The sequence below is a fragment of the Ciona intestinalis genome, chromosome 9, assembly GCF_000224145.3.
Source record: "Ciona intestinalis chromosome 9, KH, whole genome shotgun sequence".
NCBI lineage: Eukaryota > Metazoa > Chordata > Ascidiacea > Phlebobranchia > Cionidae > Ciona > Ciona intestinalis.
Window position 1 is genome coordinate 3569518 of NC_020174.2, and position 24351 is coordinate 3593868.

Here is a 24351-nt window from a genome sequence, read left to right on the forward strand (position 1 = left end):
TAATTATGATAAAAGTAAGATATTTAATATTCACCAAAACGGTTTTTTTCCTCATTAAACTTTTTCTCTATATTTTAGATATCGCAGATACGAGAAACCGCCATATTCGTATGTTGGACTGATCGCTCTCGCAATTCAAAACTCTACAACTAAAATGCTTAAACTGTCTGACATTCTTTTACGCATAAGTACGATGTTTCCATTTTTTAAGGTTGGTATAAAACCAAAACATTGAAAAAGTTGCTTTAGTGTCTGTAACCTGCACAAATGGTGTCACTGTCAAGAAGTATAGTTATAAATAGCATTAATTTGTTTTTAGCTGCGGTAAGGGTGTTTTAACAACTGTTGTTCTGTGGCTATTATCCTGTCTTTTCGTTTAAAATATTTCTAAATCTTCGCTACCGTAATCCAAGAGACAAATAAAGTTATTTTATTTATTTTAATCTGATTAACGTATGCTGTGATCAAGTTTCTGTTATTTACGGCATAAATACGTGCAGATTCTGTCTGTTAAGAAATAAATTATCCACGTGTAAATAATTTTTACCATTTTCAGGGAGAATATCAAGGTTGGAGAGATTCCGTGCGACACAATCTTTCTCAAAATAAATGTTTTAAAAAGGTATACAAAGCTAATATAATATAATGAGGGGGAGATGGGACACCTTTTTCCAAAATTTTCTCGTCCAATTTGGTAGTAAACAAAACATTACAAAATTTTAAAATGATATCCTCACGACTGCCATAGACCGTTGTTATTTGTTTAAAACACGATCAGGATTTTTGAATATTATGTGCTAAAGGTGTCCTATCTTCTCCCACCCTACTATAAATCCCGTTCAAACTTTCTCTTGTTACATTTTTAAATATTTACATTTGTTACAAGGTTTTACCCGATCCATCCCGACCCCATTCCAAAGGAAACTATTGGACAGTTGATATCGCTTCAATACCACCGGAAAAATTAAAGCGACAAAATACCTCGGTTTCGCGGAACGTAGCTCCTGGATTTACATATGCGAAGTAAGCCGAAGTAAAACTAGTTATTCGTATAGGTTTATTTAATGCAGAATTTTAGATAAACGTATAGCCAGTGTATATAGGCTATAACGTTATAGGATAGGGAAGATGGGATTCCGTTAGCATATTATATCCAAAAAATATCCTGATCGTGTTTTAAACAATTAACGGCAGTCTATGGGAGTCGTGATAATACGGTTTCATAATTCTTTGAATGTTCTTTGTTTGCTACCTATAATGGAACGAGAAAACGGGACGAAAAGGTGTCCCATATTTCCCACACTTCACTAGTATATAAATCTCATTTAATTGTAACATTGTCATTTATATCAGGCACCTGACAGATATATTTGACTTGGAGAGCGGAAAACTTAAATCCATGGTGAGCAAAGTTGACGTTTGTAATTTCCATGATGATCAACATTCTTTGGCAGACAATCTTATATCAACCATACATAAAGGTATTTTATGAAAGGGATAAAAAAACAATATGAATTTAACAACGAAAATTGTTATAACACGAATGTTATATAAGTGTTACACCTCGTGTCACCTTACGAGTTACCATGTATATATATGTTACTTTGTGGTTGATTATTTTTTGATTTTTTTATGTTTGGCTGATAATAACCTATTAGTGACCACTGGGTTGGAGCATTTTCATTAAGTAGCTTGTCCAAGGATCAGACACCCACAATGGTAGCGGCGACGAGCCTTGAACTCATTACCTATATGAGTTACAGCAGACAGGACGCAATAATCACTTTTGCCACGACGCCGGGCTTAATAGCCATCCGCAAAAATTACTGTATGCCTTATTGTTTTCCACAGATGTTGCAGGAAACTCAGCCGTTGAGAGTTCGTGTTCGATAAACGAAGAAGTCACAGGTGAAGTTTACACTGTACCGCATCATATACCATCGTCCTCCAATATATTAGATGAGCACGGCGTTGTATGTTGGAAGTCTCATTCACAAAAGTGCATGAATGACAAGAGGTAAAATATAAACAACCGAACAATAAGCGCTATAATTATAGATACATTTTTTATAACTACCGTTTGATTTTTTTTCTTACAGAAGATTTGAAAAAGTTCAAGCCGACAGCAGCAATCATAGTGACAACCGAACGGCAACCATTGGTCATCAATTCAATGAAATTTCTCATAAACCATACGAAACACCACATGAACAAAATAAAACACCTTTTCCTGGTTCCACCGGTTTAGACGCATCAAACGGGTTAACTCTATTTTCTTTGGTAAATTCTTTGAAGGAAACCGATTCACTAATTGCACCAAACAAGAAACCGTTTTTTAAACAGCCGCCATCAATTTTACCATCCATGTTACACCCAACTGCAAAACCCATCTTATTATCAAGTACTGATCAAACAGTTGGGCCAGAAGGTCCGCCGAATATAACATGGACGTCCTCGAACGCACTGCCGATATGTTACGGTTATTTCCCAGCGCCACATGATGTCAACTTACTTCACAACAAAGGACAGGATTCAACAAGTGGTACTCCTCGGCATCATGGTCCATACAGAGACCAAACTGAGTTCTTGTTGGACCAGGCATCTATTTTGGCCAACTACAGTTCAAACACGAATCAGATTAGCGACCAGTTTAATAAATCAGCTCTGCCGATGGATGGTTTATTGCAGGTTCCAAACCAATATACCGCGACAAGATCTGATTATTTAACAATGTATAGATAGTTGTTGTTTAGTGTATTTTGACAGCAAATGAGTTGAATTTATTTGCGAAACAAATATATTTTAATAAAGATTTTGAGACATTAGTCGATATGAAAATTTGCACAATGTTGGGATAAATTAAGAATTTCACATTTATTAAAAAAACTTTTAACATTAGCTATTTAAGAGATTTTTATAAAGATATAATTCTGGAACCTAAGTAAGTATGTCGGTCTATTGTTAAAACAATATCAAAGATAGCATATGGTAGGGTGGGGGCAGATGGGACGCCTTTTCAATCTATCTTCACGTTTCATTTGGTAGTAAACAAAAAACATTCAAAGAATTATAAAACTGTCTTCGTGACTCCCATAGAACGCTGTTGTTAATTGATGAAAACATGATCAGGTGTCCCGTATTTCCCCACTCTATTACTTTACATTTTTGTAAATACATGTAAATACAACTGCTGTTGCCGAAGTAGCAGTTGTATTATGTTTGTGTGAATATCAAAACAAGTAGAAGACTCCAGACATGAATGCATAAAGCAAATGAAGGAAGCGGAAAGTATGCGTCACTGGACGTTTAGAGCAACCAGCATTTGTGCTGCGTATATGCATTATGACGTATTACGCTATGGTTTATCACTGCAACAACGGGTAAACAGAATAACATTATTCGACAGCGATCCCATATTCCAATGTAGTTTCAAAGTTGGAGTTATGAGATGTTAGAGAAATTTAAAGTAATGTTTAAAAATTAGTTAGAATATTAGTCAAATGGTGTTTATAACAATTTTGAATCTCAGTCGAGTGTTGTATTGACAGTAAGCATCTTTGTTTAAATAAAACTAGATTTTGATAAGACATTAAAAAGGACTTCATTTTAGTTTTTGTACATATACATTCTCATACAAAATTATCAATATATGAGTTCTATATGAAAAGGTGAATTATAGTTAAACGCTTGTCCAATTGCATAACATTTTAAGGTGAAATGGAAGGAAACGATCCAACTGTGGGTATAAATACCGAAGCAGCAAAACCTGGAAATAAGACATGTGCAGAATGTTACGCTCGGGATCCACAATTTGCATCTTTAACTTTTGGAGTTTTTATTTGCGGAGAGTGTTCCAGGTTTCATAGAGAACTAAGCAACGGACCAAATAAAGTAGTGGAGATATCGAAGCATCAGTATGTATATTAATGCTGTGCTTATGTATAGTAGGGTTGGGGAAGATAGGACACCTTTAGCACATAATCTCCAAATACTCTGATTGTGTTTTTTGAACAGTTAACAACGGTCTATGGGATTCGTGATGATGCGGTTTTTTAATTATTTAAATGTTCTCTGTTTACTACCAAATGGGGCGAGAAAACAGAATAACAGGTGAACAGAATATTATTGACCCACGCATATGAGATAACTTTTTAATAAATAAGTTGTGATAATATTGACTGTATAACAAGAATAATATTGATACAAACACAAATGCACTGCTGACCCACGCGTTTAAGATAAGCAGGGGCGTCAGCAGTGCATTTCCTGAAACACGTACTGATGCTTTTAACACAGTGCAGTATGTATATATATATATATATATATATAGTAGGGTGCTGGGGGAAGATGGGACACCGTTTTATTCAATTTTCTCATTTCATTTGGTGGGAAACAAAAAAATTCAAAGAATTATAAAACCGTATCCTCACGAACGATCTATAGTCGTTGTTCTTGGTCAATTTGGTAATTACGCCATTTTACAGCTTTTAAGGAAGAGACTATTTTTAACTGCAAATTCGCGCGTTTGTAAACATTTTTAGATGCTGAGTATTTTTAGCAAATGCGCGCATTGTAGTCGCTGGGCACATGACAATCAAGCGATAATAATACAGAAATGCGAGTAACCTCACGCGGTTAAGCAATGCCTTTTTGGGAAAGTACGCTAAATTGTAGAAAAGTTGATTTGATACATGAAAGGCCAACTGACGATTTGTTTACTCGTCACGCTTGACCAAAAGCACAAAATACCTGAGTGATAAACTGTTGTTAACACTTTTTAGTCAAATAAAAATGGATTGCTATGTACAGATACATTTACATTATAACTATATGTAACATTTTTTAAAATTTTAGTCTGGTCGTGTTTGGCACAGCGTCTATAGCGCTCGTGCTTTAAGTTATAACGGTTTACCGATTTAGGAGTTGACGCTGCTACCAATCTACCAGCATTATCGGCATGTGTGTCGTTTTTCACTTTAAAAAAGAAATCTTCCGCAAAGTTGCATATGTGGTAACTTTTTAATGGGCATAAGTTGTGTGAAAAAAGAACACCCGTGTTATAACGACTGTCGTTGCCTCATCTCACGACGATGTATAAGACGTTGGTATAAAGGCTATATCGGCTATACATTCAATCATCACTGGTATAGCAATGTATGTATTTTATGATTCTTATATAGATGGTCAAATGATGAAGTAACGTTCTTCAATGCACAAGGAAACGGCAATGTGAACTCAGAGTTTGAAAAAGAACTTCCAATATTTTATCATCGTCCTGATAAAGACGACCCGACCATTATACGCGGTAAGTTGTATTAACTTTGACGCTGTGGGTGTTTTTGTTCCTTTGCAAGACACTAAACAATAATTGTTCAATTCCGTGTTTTTTTTATACAATTATCAGCAACAAAAAAACATTATCATTTTCAAGTAGCCTACTAATCACCTACAAATTGAAAAGTTACTTAACTCGTATGCAGGCAGGAGGTGTTTAAAATGGAAGTAAGTTGGTCCATTTTTCTACACGTTAGATCAGGATTTGTAAACACAATTAATCTTCAATTTTTGCTACAGTGTAGCCTACTTATGTTATTTGTTATTTTAAATTAAATAAAAATTTGTTTTTAATTAAAATTAACTACAATGCAATGTGTTTCAGAGCAATGGATTAGAGCTAAATATGAACGTGAAGAATTTAAACTAACCTCACAACAGAGTTCATATAATCAAGGGTCAAAAACTGGTGCATTGTTTAAGCGTGGCAAGGATAATGGAAGGTTGTCTAACTATATTTTGGGTTGGCCTGTCTAAGATCTAAATTATCAGCCACACATAAAAAATGAAAATCCGAAAATAATAATCAGCCACAAAGAAACATACATGGTAACTCGTAAGCTGGCACGAAGTGTATGAAACAGAACACCCGTGTTTAACGGCTGTCGATTTTCGGCGCGTGAAGATAAAGTAAGTTAGATTCGTTCATTTATACATTCATTTTAACAAACTAAAGTTAGACAATTCATTGGCAATACAAGTTCAAAATTATACCTGTTATAACCTGTACATTGGAATTTCGAATCATACTTTTGGACTCCAGGTCAGGTTCTCAAACGGTGACAAACTCTACAATGTGTGTTTGGTCACACATGGTTATGCAGCCAAAATTTCTCTGTTTTGGTTGAAAAAAAGAAATGTACAAATTTAAGAAAATTTATGTTTACATGACTTTCAGATACCATCGTCGTAAGTTCATTTTAAAGGAACCTGAAGGTGTTCTCAAGTATTTTATTCGGTACAGCGACAAAACTCCAAAAGATGTGATTCCAATCAAGGTAAAGTGTTCTGTTAGATTTTTTCCAAGTCTTTCTCAATGCATTTTGGGTTTGCATGCAATGTAGTTTAGTATCGGTTTATTATCACATAAACATCACAATTTACTGCATACAATACAAAAAGGTGTAAACGCAACAGGGGCAGTGTCTGTGAAAAGGAGAAACAAACAGACAAAATGTTGGGACCCATAGAATCTAGGAATTGATTTTACCTTAAATGATGTTTCTATCTATAGTCTGAATAAATTGCAGTATTTTTAAACAATTACATAACTGTTTGTAAATGTGCCATAGGACTTGGTCAGTATCTATGTGGTTCCAGGGAAAATGGGAAATGAAAATGGTATGCAGCTAACTTATGAAAAGAATGGAACGCGCAGAAATATTTACGTTTATGGAGAAGATGGAAAAACAACGAGCGGTAAAAATTCTTGTTTTACTTTCGGCAGTAAATTATATGCAGCTCTTAATAAGTCAAAGTATTTCCAATTGAAATTGCCTTTATTTTTTTATTTACTTTGTTATGAATATTGTTAATATTATATGTTTTGTTGTAGTAAACGATTACTTTTCATGTTGTAAAAATGGCTTGTTACAGATTGGTATCATGCAATTCGAGCTTCAATGGTTAAACATAAATATGAAAACTTTCCAGTCAACGAAGCTCAGCGATATCTAAACATTAAAATGATTAAAGTAAGTATTTAAATATAACAGAATAATTTTATTTTGTGGTTGTTATTTGAATGGGAATTAATTTTTCACACTTTTATATTCTAATAAATTATACTTCAATAAAATTATAAACAATGTTAGTGGCTGGAAAGAATTTTTGTTTTTGAATTGAAGGTTTAATAGTATTATACTGAGTTTGCTACTTAGCAAAGTACGTAAATAAATATTTTTTACAAAAATGCAAAACATGATTGAATCTCAAAATGTACAATCCGGAGAGTTTTAACTAAATGATGAAATGCATTTATTAACTAAATGATGAAATGCAATTTTTAACTAAATGATGAAATGCAATGTTTAACTAAAAGATGAAATGCAATTTTTAACTAAATGATGAAATGCAATTTTTAACTAAATGATGAAATGCAATTTTTAACTAAATAATGAAATGCAATTTTTAACTAAATAATGAAATGCAATTTTTAACTAAATGATGAAATGCAATTTTTAATTTAAGGATAAAATTTAATCCTAGTATTTTAAATACCATGTCACTAATTATACAGGAAGGATGGATGAGCAAAACAGGTCCGAAAGCAAAAGAAAAATTTCGCCAACGTTGGTTCAGTTTGGTTGGAACATTGATATGGTATTATAACGAACCCCTTGACCCACATCCTATAGGTTTTATTCCACTTGGTTCAAAAACATTTGGTTATGGCATAATGAAAGGATTGCCTCTTCGTATCACTGTTGAAGGTGACAATTGTTTTTTATTGAAAATATCGTAGGGTGGGGTAGGATGGGACACCTTTAGCACATAATATCCAAATATCCTGATCATGTTTTAAACAATTAATATGTGGGAGCCGTGAGGATACCGTTTTATAATTCTTTGAATATTCTTTGCTTACTACCAAATGTAACGAAAAATAGGGTTAGCAGGTGTCCCATCTTTCCCTGCCCTACTAAATTATAGTAATAGATTATGGGTGTTTTATTGCGACTTGAGTGTGATGATTTTTTTGCGATATTTTTAAGTCTTTGTTTTTTTAATACAATTTCATTTTCTTCAGGTTGTGGTATTACAGTTCATACACCAGATCGGGTTTATGCTTTAATATGTTCAGATATTAAATCAAGAGATGAATGGTACACTGCTATAGATCAGGTTAGTTTGTATTTGATCGCAGTAAATTATAGAATGTATATATTTTCATCATATATTTCAAAATTAATAAAGTGTTTTATATTTTTAAATGAAACAAACAATTTTTCTGCACTGGATTTTTGTTGTTTACTTGTTTATTATTTTTCTATATTACTGCAACCCAAAAATGCATTGGTTTAAAAGTGGGACCCAAAAATGTAATATCACTTTAATGCTTTAAATTTTTCAAATACCAGTTGTTAATTGTAAGTAAAGTTTCTCAACTAGCGCATTTTGTTATAGGTACTTGAATCATGCACTAACATGTGGGTACAACCAGGTATTGGAAGACTGGGAAGTGAAAAAACACTGCTTGAACCAGCTGCTCAAAAACCTAGTAAATACTAAAATTATTATTACACACAAATCATATACATATATATTTATTTATGCCACAAATAAATGTTGACCCCTTATATATAGAATTTCCATTCAGTAGAGGAATTGCTTTTTATAATGATTTTGTTATAGATGAAAATGAAAACGCAGCTTCAGAAAATCTTCAAAGTCGGACAAGTCCTATTTCAAAAGAAGTGGTAAGATAAAAGTTTGCGGATAAAATATGGGTTTAAATTTATTGTTTTTTTAGGATTCCAGTCCTGATATGAAGGAATCAAAAACTAAAACAAGTAAAATTAAACGTGAAAGATCAATTCCCAGCTCGCCTGAAGTAACCATTAAACATGGTATGTATAAATGCAGTTAAGAGGATAAATATCTGAGTGTCACATATTGTCCAGCACTGTGACAAAGTTGTTAGCGAGACTGCTACTAATGGGTTCAAGGCTTGTCACTGCTACCATTGTGGGCGTATGTGTCCTTGGGCAAGACATTTAACAACATTTGCTCTAATCTAGTGGTCACTAATGGGTTGTCCAAATTTTCAGCCATACAAAAAAAATACTAATTAGCCACAAAGTAACATACTTGGTAACTCCTAAGCTGACTTGAGGTGTATGACCATTCATGTTAAAACGACTGTCATTTTCCGGCTATGTGAAGATAAAATAAGTTGCATTCATTCATTTAATATTAACAGAATCACCAAAACGGGTTTTAAGAACTCACGACAGTAAGTTATACAGTGATGACTCGGGGGATGACACAGCAATCAGATGCAAGTTTCAACTTCAATCAATATCAGATAATGATTCGGAAGAAGATGTTGTTGTTGTTGTTCAGCGTAAGATTCAATGATAATCTAGAGCTTTTGTGTATAACTTTGTGTGTTCTTATCTAAAACTGCTACAACCCAGTGGTCACTAATGGGTTGTTCAAATTATCAGCCATACATAAAGAAAAATGGAAAAAATCCCCCTCAGAAAATAATCACCCACAAAGTAACTTACATGGTAACTCGTAAGCTGGTATGAGGTGTATGAACACCCGTGTTATAAGGACCGTCTTTTTCCGGCTATGCGAGGATAAAGTAAGTTGCATTCATTTTTTTTAAAGCTTGATATATACATATGGTAAACGAACAGTGTTTAAGCCCTTGTAGTATTTGAATATGCAAAATGAATGAATTTAAATTCTTACAGCAGACAGAATAGAACCGAAAACCACCCCTAAGAAACCACCACGCAAGCATCTTAAACAAAATACTTCAAATGAATTTCTTGCAACAATTTCTAACCAAACGTCAAGGTTTGTCAAAGTTTTTACATTCTTTTTTTTTTCAATTAGAACAGTGCTGCAGTATTGATTCTTTGTTTTAAGTCGAGATATATGTTTGTTGTGTTGTGTGTTAGGTGTTACGTCATTTTATTCATTAAGTTTTGCATAACCTTTTAACCTGTGTTCCATAGTTACTGTTATCAAAGAGACAAAATAAAATAGTTCATAATTTAGCATATGATTTACAATTTAGATGCTTTCTAAAAATATTAATAAATATGAACATGTTTAGTCAAGAAAACTTAACACTAGAAGTTTCATCAGATGATCAAAGTGGAAGCTATTCATTTCAACCTGAACCAGGTATGTATGTTATACACAAGTTTAGACAGACTTTGTAGTTTCAAAATAATAGATTCTACATGTTAAGTAGGTGTTACTCTCAAAATAAAAATATTTAAAATGAACTAGCTGTATTGCTTGTATTAAGTATGTACATACATACTGTATGTACATAGTAAGATACTGAGTTTAAGCTTGTTGCAGCACTCATATGCCTAAATGTGTGTTTGAGATAAAAGCCAAGTAATAAATAGCGCCAAAAAAGGTGCTCGAAATATTCAAATATGAAAATGTGCATAAGAATTTTGCGTGAAGCCACCATGTATAGTAATGTTATTACCTCTATGATTTTTTCCTAATACTTTCACCATACTTATTATTTTATCACATTTGTATAACATGCAGATAGTTTATCTCCATTAGCAAACGAAGATTGGAGAAAGAAAACTTTCTCTTCATTTCGTCGAGTTGCTGGAAATGAGGTAGGCAACATTTTAATTTTTGTTGTAATATCGATATTTGATCTGTTATTTTTGTACAATTTCTGCTTCGTTTTTGTAAACTGAGTTTAATATTTTGATATGGTGTATTTAATATTTCCTCATTTTTACTTGTAGCGTAAAAGTGTTAAGCAAAGGCAGGGTAGTGTTGCACGCAGATCATCTTTAACCAGCATAGCAAGCACCTTAACCTCTATGGAATCAAAAGAAATTTGCAAACCAGTTGACATAACCCTTGTTAATCGTAAGAAACTGTTCTAGATTTAATTTGGATAAATTCTTCTTTTAGATAATTTTTTTCACAATGCAATTTTACTTGGATTACTATTAGTGGTTCAACTTTAATTGGATTGTGTATTCGTTTTGTAAAAGTAGCTTTTTGATGGGAAAATCCAGGAAAATGAACTGATTTTAAAATGTTTATTACACTTATAAAATATTTTTCCAAAGAGGCCAAATAATCATTAAAGTGCTATAACATGAAATCTATATTTTAGATGGTAAGTTCTTTTGTATTTTTAGAAATGGATGAAAGCTTGTGGTTTATGGTGTTCCAAAGTGAAGTTGATCACGAACATCTTGATAGTTATGTAACTCCATGGATTGGAGCTCAGATTGCAGAGGTGTGTACACATATTAAACCTAAGTGTGATAAAAAGTTTGCAGTAAAATTATAACATTGCATATTCATGGTCAAAGATTTTTTGAGAAAAATACTGATTTGTTTTTATTAAACAGATTTAATATATTAATAATTTGATATTTTTTTATTGTTTTTTAGGCCCCAGCATCTGTAGGCCCAATTCGAATCCCATGTGATTTTGAAATTGCAATAATTGATACTGCACCTGGTGGATTTAATTTACAACGAACAACTGGTCCATTTTATGCGGAACCTGGAGATGTTTGGGAGGTCGAAATACCAAATGATGATGGATCGGCACCAGAGATGTTTTTCCGTAAGTACAAATTGAAGGATTGCAATATACAAGTACATGGCATGTAACTTCTAAAAAGCATTCGGCGAAAAATTGAAAAAGTAGTTAAAGTGATTAAAAGTGTCCTTGCCTAGCAATCGTTATTAAGCAAAAACTTTGACAAATATGGGGCATATTCAATTCTCTAATGTTTTTTGTATATAATATAATAACTTTATTTGTCTCTTCGATTACTGTAGTTAAGATTTAGAAATATTTCAACCAAAATACAGGATATAGTGATGAAACAACAGTTGTTAAAACACGCTTACAGTTAAAAATATATTTACATTTAATTGGGAAAAAATAAGCATGGTATATATTATTGGTAGAAAGCTTAGTAATCCAGGAAAACTTTTTTAGATGAAGGAATGGAAACTGAGGATGGCAGTGTGATGGTTTATTCAAATATTGATAATGTAAAAAGGTTTGATGTGGCTGTTTTTAAATCAAAGCGCAAGTTATTCACTCGGACAGGAGTAAAACCTGGTGATTCTGTCCCAATCAAAATCCAACCAGCTTTACATTTTATGGCGGTAAGACATTCTGGATCATTAATTACCCAATTTGTAATTGGTTTACAGAAATAGGGTGTTTTTATTGTGAGTATACAATTAGTCATCTTTTTTCTGTCAAAAAACATAAAATTTAGTCTCTTTATATCCAACGTATGGGACCACTAAACGTTCACATATCTATTATAAAAGTAAAATTATTCTGAAAGTTGCATACTCCGTAACTTGTATGAGTGTATTAAATGGACACAAAGGGTATAAAACTACTATATATTTGAAAATTACTATAAATTCAACAGACTTGATATCAATACATTAATCAGGTTGACAGTGAGACCTACTATAACCTGGAGAACCAAGAACTGCGGTCCGTTGACTATATTCCAAAAGCAAGCATTGTCAAATTTAACTACAGAACAACGAAGCTAAAAGTCGTTGCAAAGAAACGAGGAAAAACTGTATATTTTACTTGGTAAGCAAGTCCGATTGTGTACCATTTCATCATTTATTTCAATTTTTATTCAGTGAAAAGCCAAAGTCGTTACGGAACCAAAATATAAAGTAAATTGAAGTCACTACTGGAAAAGGAATAGAATGTACACTATTTTTATTGAGTTTTGTACAATGTAACTAATGGAAAAGGAATAAAAACGTAACCACTGGAAAAGGAATAACATTGCATTTTACTTTTCTTCAAGTTTTGTGCAATATTTTTATCAAAAAAAATACTTTTTTAAGTTCGTTTAAAGGAAGAAACTTGAAAGTAAAAGTACCTAAACATTATACAGTACTGTATAAAATCGTGGTTTTCATTGACATTTTTGGGAAAATTGCAGTTACACGTTGATACGCTGGTAAAACTGAACGAAGTGGTATATAAGCGCATATAGCGAAATCTTATTTCGGCAAATAAAAAATGATTTCAAGTGATTACGAAAACCCATATAGCGATTTTCCGATGGTTAAAAATAAATACACTTTGAGGGGAAGCGTTTTAATATGACCGATTCAAATTAGAGACAACATTTAGACTACCTATTACTTATAACATTTCAACTAAACAAGTGTAAACGTCTCGGATCGCTCCGGCTAGGGAAAGGCAACGAAAAAAGCCACCAAATGCAAGAAAAACTACGTGGTCAAGTATTCTCCATATAATTAGAATATTAGATAAACTTTGCTGCATTGATGGTTCATAAATTCACTACCACTGTTACGTAACAGTAACCACTGTTGTAAAATATAACGGCGGATTATTACGTATTATCAATGGGAGTTTTTGGTTGAAAAACAAAGGTGTTTTAATGAATTAAAAAATATATAAATGAATAAATTTGTAGGTGCTGGGCTTTTTGCCAATGATACAGCACAGTAATGTTTTGTATGAACAAGTTTGACAAAGAACTGGATTTTAAACTGGTTGGATGGACGAGAAAGTAAAGGAACGCCCTCGAACCAAACGCCGTGGTGGTGTTTTGATGAAAAAAGGCAAATTAAAAGAATCTCCAAATGCCGATAATGCCCCGGAATTAATTAAGTAAGTACGATAAACAGTTTTGGTTCGTTTATGTTAATATAATTAAAAAATTAAAAGATTAGCATTCAAAAGACAAGCCAGCAGATATGTAACAAGGTATTTTTGCTATAAAGCGTGTCTATACGGTATACAAATTAACATAAACTGCAGACCTCGTGTTAGCAGCAACAAGGTATATAACTTATGACACTATTATGAATACACGGCACGACTTTTTGAACAGTTGTATTGGCTAAATAATATTTTAGCTTAAAACTCGTGCTGCCTGCAAGTGAAGTCATACGAACGAAACCGAAACCTATGACAATCGCTGTATAGCTCGCACCCAAGTTATGATATAGGCGTATACATATATAAATGTATCTTATGCATGTTTGTGTTGTTATAAAATATACGATAAATACATTTGTTGTTGTATAGATCAAATCCGGAGCCCAAAAGTGAAGAATCTGTTGGGAAATCTATAGGTTCAGCTAAGCTCAGTCCAACCGATCTACAGCTACTAAATAGTAAGAATGTGTTTTAAATGGTGTGGTTTCAACAAGATCGCTAGAAAACTATTAGCATTCAGTGTCAGCGGCATTAGTTTAAAAATTGAAAAATTGAATTAATTTTAAAGTGACCAAATTTGTACACGTGCCACTAAAAGGACAATATATCTGCCATATAAGTTAACAATATGACAATTAACGCTGCCTATGCCTGACCAACTGATTGTCCTTACACCTTTCTTCCAATTAGAAATTTAATATAGTAGGGCGGGGAAAGATGGGACACCTTTAGCATATATTATCCAAATATACCAATCGTGTTTTAAACAATTAACAACGGTCTATGGGAGTCGTGACTCGTGAGGATACGGTTTTATAATTCTTTGAATGTTCATTGTTTCCTATACCAAATAGGACGAGAAAGTATAATGAAAGGGTGTCCCATCTTCCCCCTATCCTAATATATTGTTTAATTAATTTTTGTTTACCTGAATTACTCTGTATTGTCTGTAGGGTGTAATGCAGTGTAACTTTTATACAAAACGTTATTTATTTATTTTTTATTATTAAGGATGTTTTAAAAACCGTTGTTTAACCGTTTACTCGTATTTTAGCTTTTGTAAACACCCCCGTATTCTTCGTTATCGTGACCAAAAAGAGAAAAGAAATTTCATTATATTTTAAGTTAGTCTTGTTTAACTATCAGAGAAACCTGACGTGGCCCCTGCCTTTAAAAAGACAGCGTTTAACGACAGAAGAAGCAGTTATGCAGGAGTTACTAAACACGCCACGAAAAACAATGCATTTCTCTCTGATCAAAGGTAGTCTACATTTACACTCGCAACAAATCTTATAGTTTGATATAAACTGTAGTCTATAAATAGTAGGGTAGGGAAAGATGGGACACCTTTAGGACATAAAATCAAAATATCCTGATAGTGTTTTACTGTTTTAAACAATTAACAGCGCGCGGTCTAAGGGAGTCGTGAGGATACGGTTTTGTAACACTTTGAATGCTCTTTGTTCACTACCGATTGAGATGAGAAAATATAATAAAAAGGTGTCTTACCTTCCTCCACCCTACTATACGTTTTTTTTTTTAAATCGACATAGAAACGAAAGGGAAAGCGAGCAAACCAACACGATAGTTATAAGTCTGATAACACATAGGGGGATTCCCTGTAGGTACTTTAACTAATCATAGGTTTTATGCAATATGAACAAGCTACCACTATGTAGCACGCCAGGTAACCTGAGTATGCAGTTGGGCTAAGGATCTGTTGATAGGTTATTAATGGAGCAGATTAGATCAAGAATAAAATGTGAGATTTGCTGGTTTGTAATACAATACTCGTTTTACTTCAATTAGATCTCGAAGAAAATCATTTGATTTAAGGGGAAAGAGTGAAACGAAAGTAAAGTTGGACCAAGACAAGCATATGCCTGCAAATGAAACGTTAACGAAGCAGCAAGTACTTGGTTAGATGTTTAAATTTAGGTTTCCGATTGTTATATAGTGGGGTGGGGGAAGACGGGACACATTCAGCACATAATATCTAAATATCCTGATCGTGTTTTAAAAAATAGCAAAGTTTTATGTGAGTCGTGAGAATGCGGTTTTATAATCCTTTGAATGTTCTTTGTTTACTACAAAATCGGTCCAGAAAATAAAATAAAAATGTGTCCCATTTTCCCCCACTCCACTATATGCAATATATACAATTTAGATTAAATAATATGCTACATGATTTTAGAAAAATCAATAAAGTGGTTTACAGTTTGTTTAATTATAGGCCTACATTGCCATTGTTTTTTATATTTTGTTTTATTTTTAGCCTTTAAAGAAGCATTTGATTTATTTGATAATAATGGAGGTGGAACAATTGATGCTCTAGAATTAAAAGAAACGCTTGAATCTGTTGGGATAATGTTGGATGAAGCTGAGATACATGATGTTATGATGAGATTAGATAAAGATGGTAATAAACTAGTAGTATGTTTTATTTTAACAATGTTTTGTTAATATTAAATTTCATTTAAAAAGTTACAATATTTTATTTTAATATTAAATCATATTCAAAAAGTCCTGCTTTCGAAAATTATTATGGTAGGCCTATGCGTTATATACTGTCGAGAGATGATTAAGTTATAGGCTTTAATTGTGAAGGTGTGTTATGATATAACATGTTTAAATCTACTAGTTGTATGATTTGGTGACATTCCTTAATATGCTTGTGTTGCAAAATTTAAAAAAATCAAGTTTAAACTTTATTTTATGTTTATTATTGTATTGACTACTGTACGAATAATTAGGTAATGGAGAAATTGACTTTGAAGAATTTTTGGATTTGATGACAAACACAGAGATGTTTCTGGAAGCATTTGGTGAGTGGGGTTTTTGTTTAGAAACAGTGCCATAATCTAAATTTCTAAAATGATGTTTTTATTGCATAAGCTTCTAGACATGATGGGAGTACTGACAACTACAACAGAGAAAGAGATGTTTTGCTGTTTGATGCTTTAACTGAGTTCATGAAGAAATCTGCATTGAAGGAAGCTCATGAAATAGTTGGGTATGAAAACTACAAAAAATGCCTTTTCATCTTGGTAGTTACAGAAAACCACTGTTTGTTTAATCTGATTTAGTGGTGCCAGACAAGTTTCCGAGATTTGGGTATGAAATCTACAAAATATGCCTTTTCATCTTAATAGTTAGAAAACCTATGTACGTTAAAAGTTATTTAGTGATGCCAGACAAGTTTTTAAGATGAGGATGTAATGTTTTAAGTTTAACTTTTGTTTCAAAAGTTAAACTCTTTTTTATGCAGATACTATGCCAAGAAATATAAGAAGGTTGTTAAGTCATATAACGCAAACAAAGGAGCTCATGTGGTCGGCCATTATGCTGATGGTGCTCGGTTGATTGGACTAACTGAAAAACAAATTGTACAGCAGTTAAAGAAGCTACAACTATGTCAGAATTTTGAAAGTAAGAAAATTGAGGTTATTTCTAAAGCGTATCAATTTAAATGGAATCTATGTTTTGTCCTGCTTGATGTATAAAGACAGCTATATACAGTATAATAGCCATTTTACATTAACTATTTACGGAACACAACTCAAAGTTTGAGAAAAATAAGTTGTTTAGTTTATAAACAGTTTTTATTTTGATCCAAAAACATCTTATTCAGATAAGGGTGAGAAAGAAAGTCCATATGCACAACCTCTACAACTTTCTGTGTTAAGATCCGTTACCACCACCCCTAATAGTCGTAGAAGAAAAAATAAACAAAGGCCAAGAAAACGACCAACACTAAGTTCGTCAGGTAACATGATAGATTTGAACAGTCTTGTATCAAAAATGACAAACATGAAAGTTGTGAACAGTTTAGATTAGCGATTCCCAACACTTTTTTACAACATATCTTCTTAAAAAAAAAATTAAAATTTAAAAAAGTCAATAGCCCCTCTTTTTTCAATGTTTTGAAAATATAAAGAACCGTCATTTGATTGAAAAATATTGTGTTGGAGTGGACTTTATTATTGTTTAAATTTTTTTATGACCCCTTTAAAAAAGGCTTATGGACCCGGGTTGGAAACCACTGGTTTATATGTTGCAAAATTTATCTTTAATTCGCTTTCCAATTTTTGAAATATTTATGTTACTTTTTTATTTGGTTCGTATAAAATACACAGTATAGCAACAAATGCGTCCGTCCAGTAAAACGAAATCAATAGAAAAATATACGCATATGATTTGTCTCAAATTCAGTTTGCTGACATAATAAAAAATTGCCGCTTGTTGGTCACTAATTGTAGTTGTATAATACCTACATTTACTTCAATAAAAAACCTTGATTTAACTATATGCTGTTGTATACATAGCTGTTAATTGCAGCCAATTTAAAGAAAGAATCATTGCATTTACATCATCAACGTTTTATGGACAAGTTACCAACACAATCACAACTCACAAGGCGTCCTTCATCTTCTGATACAAACATACAGCAGTTTATGAAAGCCAAGGAACCGCATACAAAGCATAGAATTGTTTTAAAGGTTATCCTTTTTACTGGTAGACTTGATTTGTAAGAAATAGTGCAACTATTTTGTTGTAATAATGCAATGGGTCCCAAACGGGAACTCGGACCCGCAGTCTTAAAAAAAGCAAATAATTTTTGAAACCATTGTTATTTTTGTCATTATTGCTTTGTTTGTTTTTCACTCCAATTTAACTTTTATTTTTTTAGATAATCAACAACGACTTATTCCATAGAGGTTCTATGAAATCTGGAAGTGGCTCAACTAAACAAGATTCGAAAAAGGTTTGTGCTTATATATAAATAATTCACTTTGTATCAAAGTTTACTGCTTTATGGAGGAGTATGTCTTTCTGTATAGTTGTAAATTAGACAAGCCATAGAGCCATATATCAGCTGAAATTTAGACAACCCATAGGGGTTACTTTTATGTTATGTGGCGAACGCTTTGTGCTACTTGTTTTTTTAACAAAAAGTGTCAATGTTTGATTTTTGTTAGAAATCAACAGCTCTAAATCATCACAAAGATGAAGTTGAAGAACACAAACCTGGCTGGCTTAGTCAGAGAAACAAGATGTATAATGTTGTTGTTACAATGCCAGTTAAATACAGCCATGTCCAAGTCGACCATTTGCCAAAGCTTAGAAAGAAGGTATCCTAAACTTAACATTGAAATTTTTTTTGTTAGTTTAGTATATTGTTAACATTTTATCTTTGTTGGTTCATTATAATGTTACTGGACAACAAACAAACTACTGTAATGAACCCATTGCGTTGTAATGAGTCTAAAACTAAATTTTGGTATTGATATTTTTTACAAGGTAGAGCAAGCAAAACAGAAGTTCAGTGAAGAAATATCAAAAAAGAAAATCCAAAGTAATATTCGTCATTACAAAGAATTAGATTCAAGACGAATTCCATCAACAACGTTATATGAACATTTCCAACGAGTAAGTAACTTTTACTAGAAAATCCGACATCAATGCAGTCTTACTTTTGATTAATCATAACAGATTGAGCAGCATCTTTGTATTTAAAACTTAAATCAGACTTTTCTAGTATCTACAATAAGTGATGTTTTTACCAGTTACCTTGTTGATGTGTATATAATGCTTTTACTTTGCAAATAGTTTGTGCAAATATTGTTTACACAGGTGTTTTGTGCATACAGCAGCGCAGAGACCAATAACAGAACATGTGTGTCAGCTGACCAACTAAAAAAAGCAAGTCAACACAATAACTTTCACAGAAGGCAACCTTCACAATTTCCATTCTATCTTTCCCATAGTAAAAAACAATATTAAGAATTAAAACAAATGCACTTGAGATGTTCTTGAATGAATCCAACTTATTTATCTTGTAGTGACAAGAAAAACGAAATTGTCATAACAGGGGTACTCTGTTTAAACACTGCATGTCTGTTAACCATAAGGGTAACTGTGGATTTTTTGCTGTGTACGGCTGACAATTTAATAAAAGCCAAGGTTCCACTAGGTTGGAGCAATTGCAATTAAGCATCTTGACCATGAACACAAACAATGGAAGCAGTATCAAATGCAAAAACTCTGAACTAGATGGACACTAACCATCTTTCCCATTGCTAAATGTCCATGAATATAATCTCCAATCATATTCATATTAATCAGCAACTCATAGAAACAAATAAAATCAAAACTCTCGTTTCTCCCAAACTTTATTTTCCTGTTTACTTAATGAAAAATATTTTACTGCAAATTATGTGAAAATTTTAAAAATCTTTGATGACATTTAGGCTTCTTCATCTTCTCCTTCCTCTTCATCAAACTCTCCTTCCTCCTCAGCTGTAGCATCTTGGTATTGTTGATATTCGCTCACAAGATCATTCATGTTGCTTTCAGCTTCAGTGAATTCCATCTCATCCATACCTTCACCAGTGTACCAATGCAAGAAAGCCTTTCTTCGGAACATGGCAGTAAATTGCTCAGAAATACGTTTGAACAATTCCTGAAAACAAAGTGTTAAAAACTTCACTCTCACACATTAATACACCACCACTAACTTGGATAGCTGTGCTGTTTCCAACAAATGTTGCCGCCATCTTCAAACCACGTGGAGGAATATCACAAACAGCGGTTTTCACGTTGTTTGGAATCCACTCAACGAAGTAGGAACTGTTTTTATTTTGAACATTCAACATTTGTTCATCGACTTCCTTCATGGACATTCTCCCACGGAACATTGTTGCCACGGTGAGGTATCGACCATGACGAGGATCACACGCAGCCATCATGTTCTTGGCATCGAACATCTGCTGCGTTAGTTCAGGAACGGTCAACGCTCGATATTGTTGACTTCCACGACTCGTCAAAGGAGCGAACCCGGGCATGAAGAAGTGGAGACGAGGGAAGGGAACCATGTTAACCGCAAGTTTGCGAAGATCAGCGTTAAGTTGACCTAAATCAACCCACAAGTTAAAAATTCACAAATATTTTAAATTTAACATTCCAGATACCTGGGAATCTCAAACAAGTTGTGACTCCACTCATAGTTGCGGATACCAAGTGGTTCAAGTCACCATATGTTGGTGTTGTTAATTTTAATGTACGGAAGCAAATGTCATAAAGAGCCTCGTTATCAATACAATAAGTTTCATCCGTGTTTTCAACAAGTTGATGAACGGACAAAGTTGCGTTGTACGGTTCAACAACGGTGTCGGAAACTTTTGGCGAAGGAACAACGCTGAAGGTGTTCATAATTCTAAAACAATCAAATTAATTAATTTAACAGAAAATCATTTTTATCAAAAAATATTCCAACCTATCCGGATATTCTTCTCTAATTTTACTAATAAGCAAAGTTCCCATCCCGGAACCTGTTCCACCACCAAGTGAATGTGTTAGTTGGAATCCCTGCAAACAATCACAGCTTTCCGCTTCCTTCCTTACAACATCAAGAACTGAATCAACAAGTTCAGCTCCTTCAGTGTAATGACCCTTCGCCCAATTATTACCAGCTCCACTTTGTCCTGTCAATTATCCCAAAGTTAATAAACCAGGTTTTTTTTTGAAAAAATAAATTAAAAAAAATCTGTAGACCTGCCAACCATCATAACATTATTAAACAAAGTTTTTATTTTTTACAAAAAACTGTAGACACATCAATGATCTAACATTATTAAACCAAACATATATCACTTTTCTAAAAATTTGCTCAAAATAAAAATGTAGACTGATTCTATATAAATATTTATTAAACTGCGATACTGAACAGGCTTTTATATTGAAGACACAAACAACAACAACTAAAAACACTTACCAAACACAAAGTTGTCTGGTCTGAAAATTTGACCGAATGGGCCAGATCGAACAGAATCCATGGTTCCGGGTTCTAAATCGACTAAAATAGCTCTTGGGACATATTTTCCTCCAGTTGCTTCATTATAATAAACATTTATTCTTTCCAGCTGTAAATCACTATCTCCATGGTAGGTTCCAGTTGGGTCAATTCCGTGTTCATCACTGATTACCTCCCAGAACTACAAAACGTTCGTGGTTATTCAGTAGTTCGACGATTTTATATAAAGTTAAACAAACCTTGGCACCAATTTGGTTTCCACATTGTCCAGCTTGCAAATGTACTATTTCACGCATGATTATCGTTAAACAGGAATATTATATAACTATATCCTGGGAGGCTGTCTAAAAATAAATCACCGACGTAATAAAAAATGTGCGCAGTGGAGCAAGAAACTGGAAATGTCCTGAGTTAAAAAAATGAATTCTTTGGAAATGTTTATGAAAATTCTAGAACATGGCAACTGCTCTCATTGGTTGGTGGAATAATTAAAATGATCTGATTGGTTCGTTTGAATTAGACCCAATGAACTTGTAATTGGCCATAGAAATAACATTAAAATGCTAAAAAATGGAATCGGCCTTTAAACAATTTTTAAATGTTAAAGTTCATTTTAACTAAAAAAAACCTTTTAGTAGAGCCTATAAGAAAGAAAATGGCTGCCACTTTTATTCGAGGAATTAACCATCATCTCAAACTAAAGAAGTCTCTCGGAACACAAGCAGTCACCTATATGTTTTCAGCGTCTTTAGCAGCAGCTGCAATCGCTTACACTGTTAAGTCAAAAGCCGACATATCAATCAATCGGTGGGGCAACCGGAGACCGATGGACAAAGTGGATCAAACTCGACCGGAGCAGAAACTGTTTACAGCCTTGGATGAAGACCGGAGAAGATACAAGATAGATGAGGCAGTTGTCGGGCTGCAAAAAGAGATTTATCAAGGACTGGAGTTTTACACTAGGTCACCCCCTTACCTTAAGACCAATTGAGTTTATTCGTGTACTTTTTGTTGGGGCCTCCGGTGTGCTCCGAAATAAAAGGAAAGCGCAAGCAGATAAAAAACGTTGATACTGAATGCTGTTATTATTTCAGTTTAAACCGGTTCAATCCGATTTTATAAGACTAGGAGAGCTACCGCGACTGATTTTTCGAGTCTACCATTTGAGAATATATGGGGGGTATACCGTCGCTGTTAAAACCGGATACCGTATAGGAGTATAGAATGTTATACATGCTTTGTTTGTAAATATATATGGTTCTTTGTTTATGGTAATAAATTTATATCTGTTCTTAAATACAGTATGGTAAAAATCAGTCATGAATACTCTGTGTTAGGTCATAATGGTGATGTTTACATTATTTTTACATTAGATTTTTTGTGACTTTCATAAAACTGTAAGCAGCATGATAACATATTATGCGTTAAGGAAATAATGCACACTCCGTATAATTTAGAACAGAGTGATTCAAAAGAATCCTGCAATAAGAGGTAAATAATATTTGAAGACGGTATGTATACATATTATTAGTAGATATGAATTTGGGACTGGTGATAACTAGACTTGTTTAAACTCGAGTATCGTTATAACACCGGTGTTCCGTTTCATACACCGCGTGTCCGCTTGCGAGTTAACACATCAGAGCAATTGCTTTCTCAAGACACACAACCTGACAGTAGCAGCCTCAATCACATACCTCTCGGCTAACAACTTTGCCACGCCTCCGAAAGTCTTAACCCAGCAGTATTGTCTTTCATAGCTCATCGTGTACAGACGAAGTCGGGAACGATGGAGACAACAACGATAAAATAAGTGCCATGTCACATGTTTCTGGTGATCGTCCAAAGATTTCTGCTAAAGCAAAGAAACGTTGCCCACTTGGATACTCACCTAAAAGTAACGAACTTATAAAAGATAATAACTTTAGAAGAACATGAAATATTTCTGCATGAATTTGTTAAATCTTATACCAAAATTAGATTTGAATAGCCGCAACCCATATATCTATTTAAAGCATGTAATCGCTAGTTTTGATATCCACTATGACGGGTGTATAAAGGGTACAAACTTATAAAAGTTGTGTTTTTCCGCAGAACTCAATTTAAACGACGATGGCTGGACAACCACAGATAGTGAGCCCAAGTTGGATTGTTGCTGTCGCACGAAATCGCAACTTGCTGGAATAACGACAAAAGTAGATCAACTAGAAGAGTCATGGAAAATTATTCGTAAAAAGTTCAAACTTCATGAAGACAATATAGACGAGATGCAGGTACAAGCAGTTGTTTCATTAATATAGTAAGGTGGGATAAGATGGGACATGTTTTTATTACCTTTTCTCGTCCCATTAAGTAGTAAACAAACAATATTTACAGAATTATATCGCCATTGCCCTACTACTCTAAACACATACGTTTCTTGTTATAGGAACGTTTGTACTTGTACGAGCATGGGACCCCTGGAACGTTCTTTGCAAATGTAAAATATTACATCGCTCTTGTTAAATGTACAATCGTACCTTTTGTAATCGTGGAAGTCATTCACCGAGTTTTATTTTAAGTCATTACAAAACCATGCAAATCAAGAGTGTAAAATTACAAGACCTACCCCAATTGATGGAATAAAATAACAAGTTTTCCTATGATAGGATACCTTCCAACTCTTTTTTCTTACAAATTTAATCACTTCAAGCTAAGAACTCGAAACTGACTTTACGTTACAGAGTGGGGTGGGGGAAGATGGGATACCTTTTCACTCTATTTTCTTGTTCTATTTGGTAGT

At 33.4% G+C, this 24351-nt stretch overlaps 5 protein-coding genes across 10 annotated transcripts in view; 4 read left to right on the plus strand and 1 right to left on the minus strand.

Moving 5' to 3' along the window:
• foxh-a (transcription factor protein) overlaps positions 1-2817 on the plus strand; it is a 4117-nt gene extending 1300 nt beyond the window's left edge. The window contains 8 exon segments of the mRNA NM_001078524.1: positions 1-62; positions 65-77; positions 80-211; positions 557-622; positions 887-1023; positions 1354-1481; positions 1852-2017; positions 2100-2817. The exon segment at positions 1-62 is cut by the window's left edge and continues 126 nt beyond it. Coding sequence (NP_001071992.1) covers positions 1-62; positions 65-77; positions 80-211; positions 557-622; positions 887-1023; positions 1354-1481; positions 1852-2017; positions 2100-2742 — 1347 coding nt within the window. The 3' untranslated portion in view covers positions 2743-2817.
• A 94-nt stretch (positions 2818-2911) lies between these two features.
• Positions 2912-12991, plus strand: LOC778851. Of its 4 annotated transcripts, XM_026836146.1 has the most exons (22): positions 2912-3380; positions 3713-3914; positions 5181-5305; positions 5660-5777; positions 6233-6332; positions 6627-6753; positions 6931-7028; positions 7574-7766; positions 8084-8178; positions 8461-8554; positions 8689-8753; positions 8807-8903; positions 9257-9400; positions 9759-9864; positions 10127-10197; positions 10582-10658; positions 10794-10920; positions 11199-11299; positions 11458-11635; positions 12017-12189; positions 12492-12640; positions 12694-12991. In XM_026836146.1, the coding sequence occupies exons 2-22, from the start codon at positions 3718-3720 to the stop codon at positions 12731-12733; spliced, it is 2475 nt and encodes an 824-aa protein (XP_026691947.1). In that variant the 5' UTR covers positions 2912-3380; positions 3713-3717; the 3' UTR covers positions 12734-12991. The 4 variants fall into 4 exon arrangements, with proteins under 4 accessions (XP_026691947.1, XP_018668844.1, XP_026691946.1 ...); XM_018813299.2 differs by lacking the exon at positions 2912-3380 and having other exon boundaries at positions 3408-3914; positions 9762-9864; positions 12694-12839; XM_026836145.1 differs by lacking the exon at positions 2912-3380 and having other exon boundaries at positions 3410-3914.
• A 488-nt stretch (positions 12992-13479) lies between these two features.
• On the plus strand, positions 13480-19575 carry LOC100186906. 3 transcript variants are annotated; one of them, XM_026836151.1, is made up of 14 exons: positions 13480-13705; positions 14126-14214; positions 14903-15017; positions 15566-15675; positions 16032-16175; positions 16510-16581; positions 16652-16769; positions 17025-17185; positions 17388-17522; positions 18095-18255; positions 18447-18521; positions 18736-18888; positions 19062-19186; positions 19391-19451. In XM_026836151.1, exons 1-13 carry the CDS (start codon positions 13593-13595, stop codon positions 19137-19139), a joined length of 1524 nt encoding a protein of 507 aa, XP_026691952.1. In that variant the 5' UTR covers positions 13480-13592; the 3' UTR covers positions 19140-19186; positions 19391-19451. The 3 variants fall into 3 exon arrangements, with proteins under 3 accessions (XP_026691952.1, XP_002129913.1, XP_026691953.1); XM_002129877.5 differs by having other exon boundaries at positions 13482-13705; positions 19058-19186; positions 19391-19575; XM_026836152.1 differs by lacking the exons at positions 14903-15017; positions 15566-15675 and having other exon boundaries at positions 13482-13705; positions 19058-19186; positions 19391-19575.
• Positions 19576-19911: 336 nt separating this feature from the next.
• On the minus strand, positions 19912-21984 carry LOC100184511 (tubulin beta chain). The gene is made up of 6 exons (XM_002130279.5): positions 21809-21984; positions 21531-21750; positions 21033-21240; positions 20728-20972; positions 20275-20669; positions 19912-20219 (listed from the first exon to the last, which is right to left on the minus strand). Exons 1-6 carry the CDS (start codon positions 21863-21865, stop codon positions 20004-20006), a joined length of 1341 nt encoding a protein of 446 aa, XP_002130315.1. The 5' UTR covers positions 21866-21984; the 3' UTR covers positions 19912-20003.
• Positions 21985-22941: 957 nt separating this feature from the next.
• LOC100179815 lies at positions 22942-24211 on the plus strand. The gene is made up of 4 exons (XM_002130122.5): positions 22942-23060; positions 23330-23466; positions 23664-23842; positions 23998-24211. The coding sequence occupies exons 1-4, from the start codon at positions 23005-23007 to the stop codon at positions 24127-24129; spliced, it is 504 nt and encodes a 167-aa protein (XP_002130158.1). The 5' UTR covers positions 22942-23004; the 3' UTR covers positions 24130-24211.
• Positions 24212-24351: the final 140 nt, after the last annotated feature.

Bases quoted from the DNA above. Each gene is read 5' to 3' on its own strand.
- LOC100184511 (XM_002130279.5), bottom strand. From the start codon at position 21,865: ATGCGTGAAATAGTACATTTGCAAGCTGGACAATGTGGAAACCAAATT. The intron at 21,751-21,808 runs GTTTGTTTAACT...AACGTTTTGTAG, and splicing joins GAAACCAAATTGGTGCCAAG to TTCTGGGAGGTAATCAGTGA. The intron at 20,670-20,727 runs GTATCTGGAATG...GGGTTGATTTAG, and splicing joins AACTTGTTTGAGATTCCCAG to GTCAACTTAACGCTGATCTT.
- LOC100179815 (XM_002130122.5), top strand. From the start codon at position 23,005: ATGCACACTCCGTATAATTTAGAACAGAGTGATTCAAAAGAATCCTGC. The intron at 23,467-23,663 runs GTAACGAACTTA...GTTTTTCCGCAG, and splicing joins ACTTGGATACTCACCTAAAA to AACTCAATTTAAACGACGAT. The intron at 23,843-23,997 runs GTACAAGCAGTT...TTCTTGTTATAG, and splicing joins ACAATATAGACGAGATGCAG to GAACGTTTGTACTTGTACGA.
- LOC778851 (XM_026836146.1), top strand. From the start codon at position 3,718: ATGGAAGGAAACGATCCAACTGTGGGTATAAATACCGAAGCAGCAAAA. The intron at 7,029-7,573 runs GTAAGTATTTAA...CTAATTATACAG, and splicing joins TAAACATTAAAATGATTAAA to GAAGGATGGATGAGCAAAAC. The intron at 11,636-12,016 runs GTAAGTACAAAT...AAACTTTTTTAG, and splicing joins GGCACCAGAGATGTTTTTCC to ATGAAGGAATGGAAACTGAG.
- LOC100186906 (XM_002129877.5), top strand. From the start codon at position 13,593: ATGGACGAGAAAGTAAAGGAACGCCCTCGAACCAAACGCCGTGGTGGT. The intron at 16,770-17,024 runs GTATGAAAACTA...TTTTTTATGCAG, and splicing joins GAAGCTCATGAAATAGTTGG to ATACTATGCCAAGAAATATA. The intron at 17,186-17,387 runs GTAAGAAAATTG...CATCTTATTCAG, and splicing joins ACTATGTCAGAATTTTGAAA to ATAAGGGTGAGAAAGAAAGT.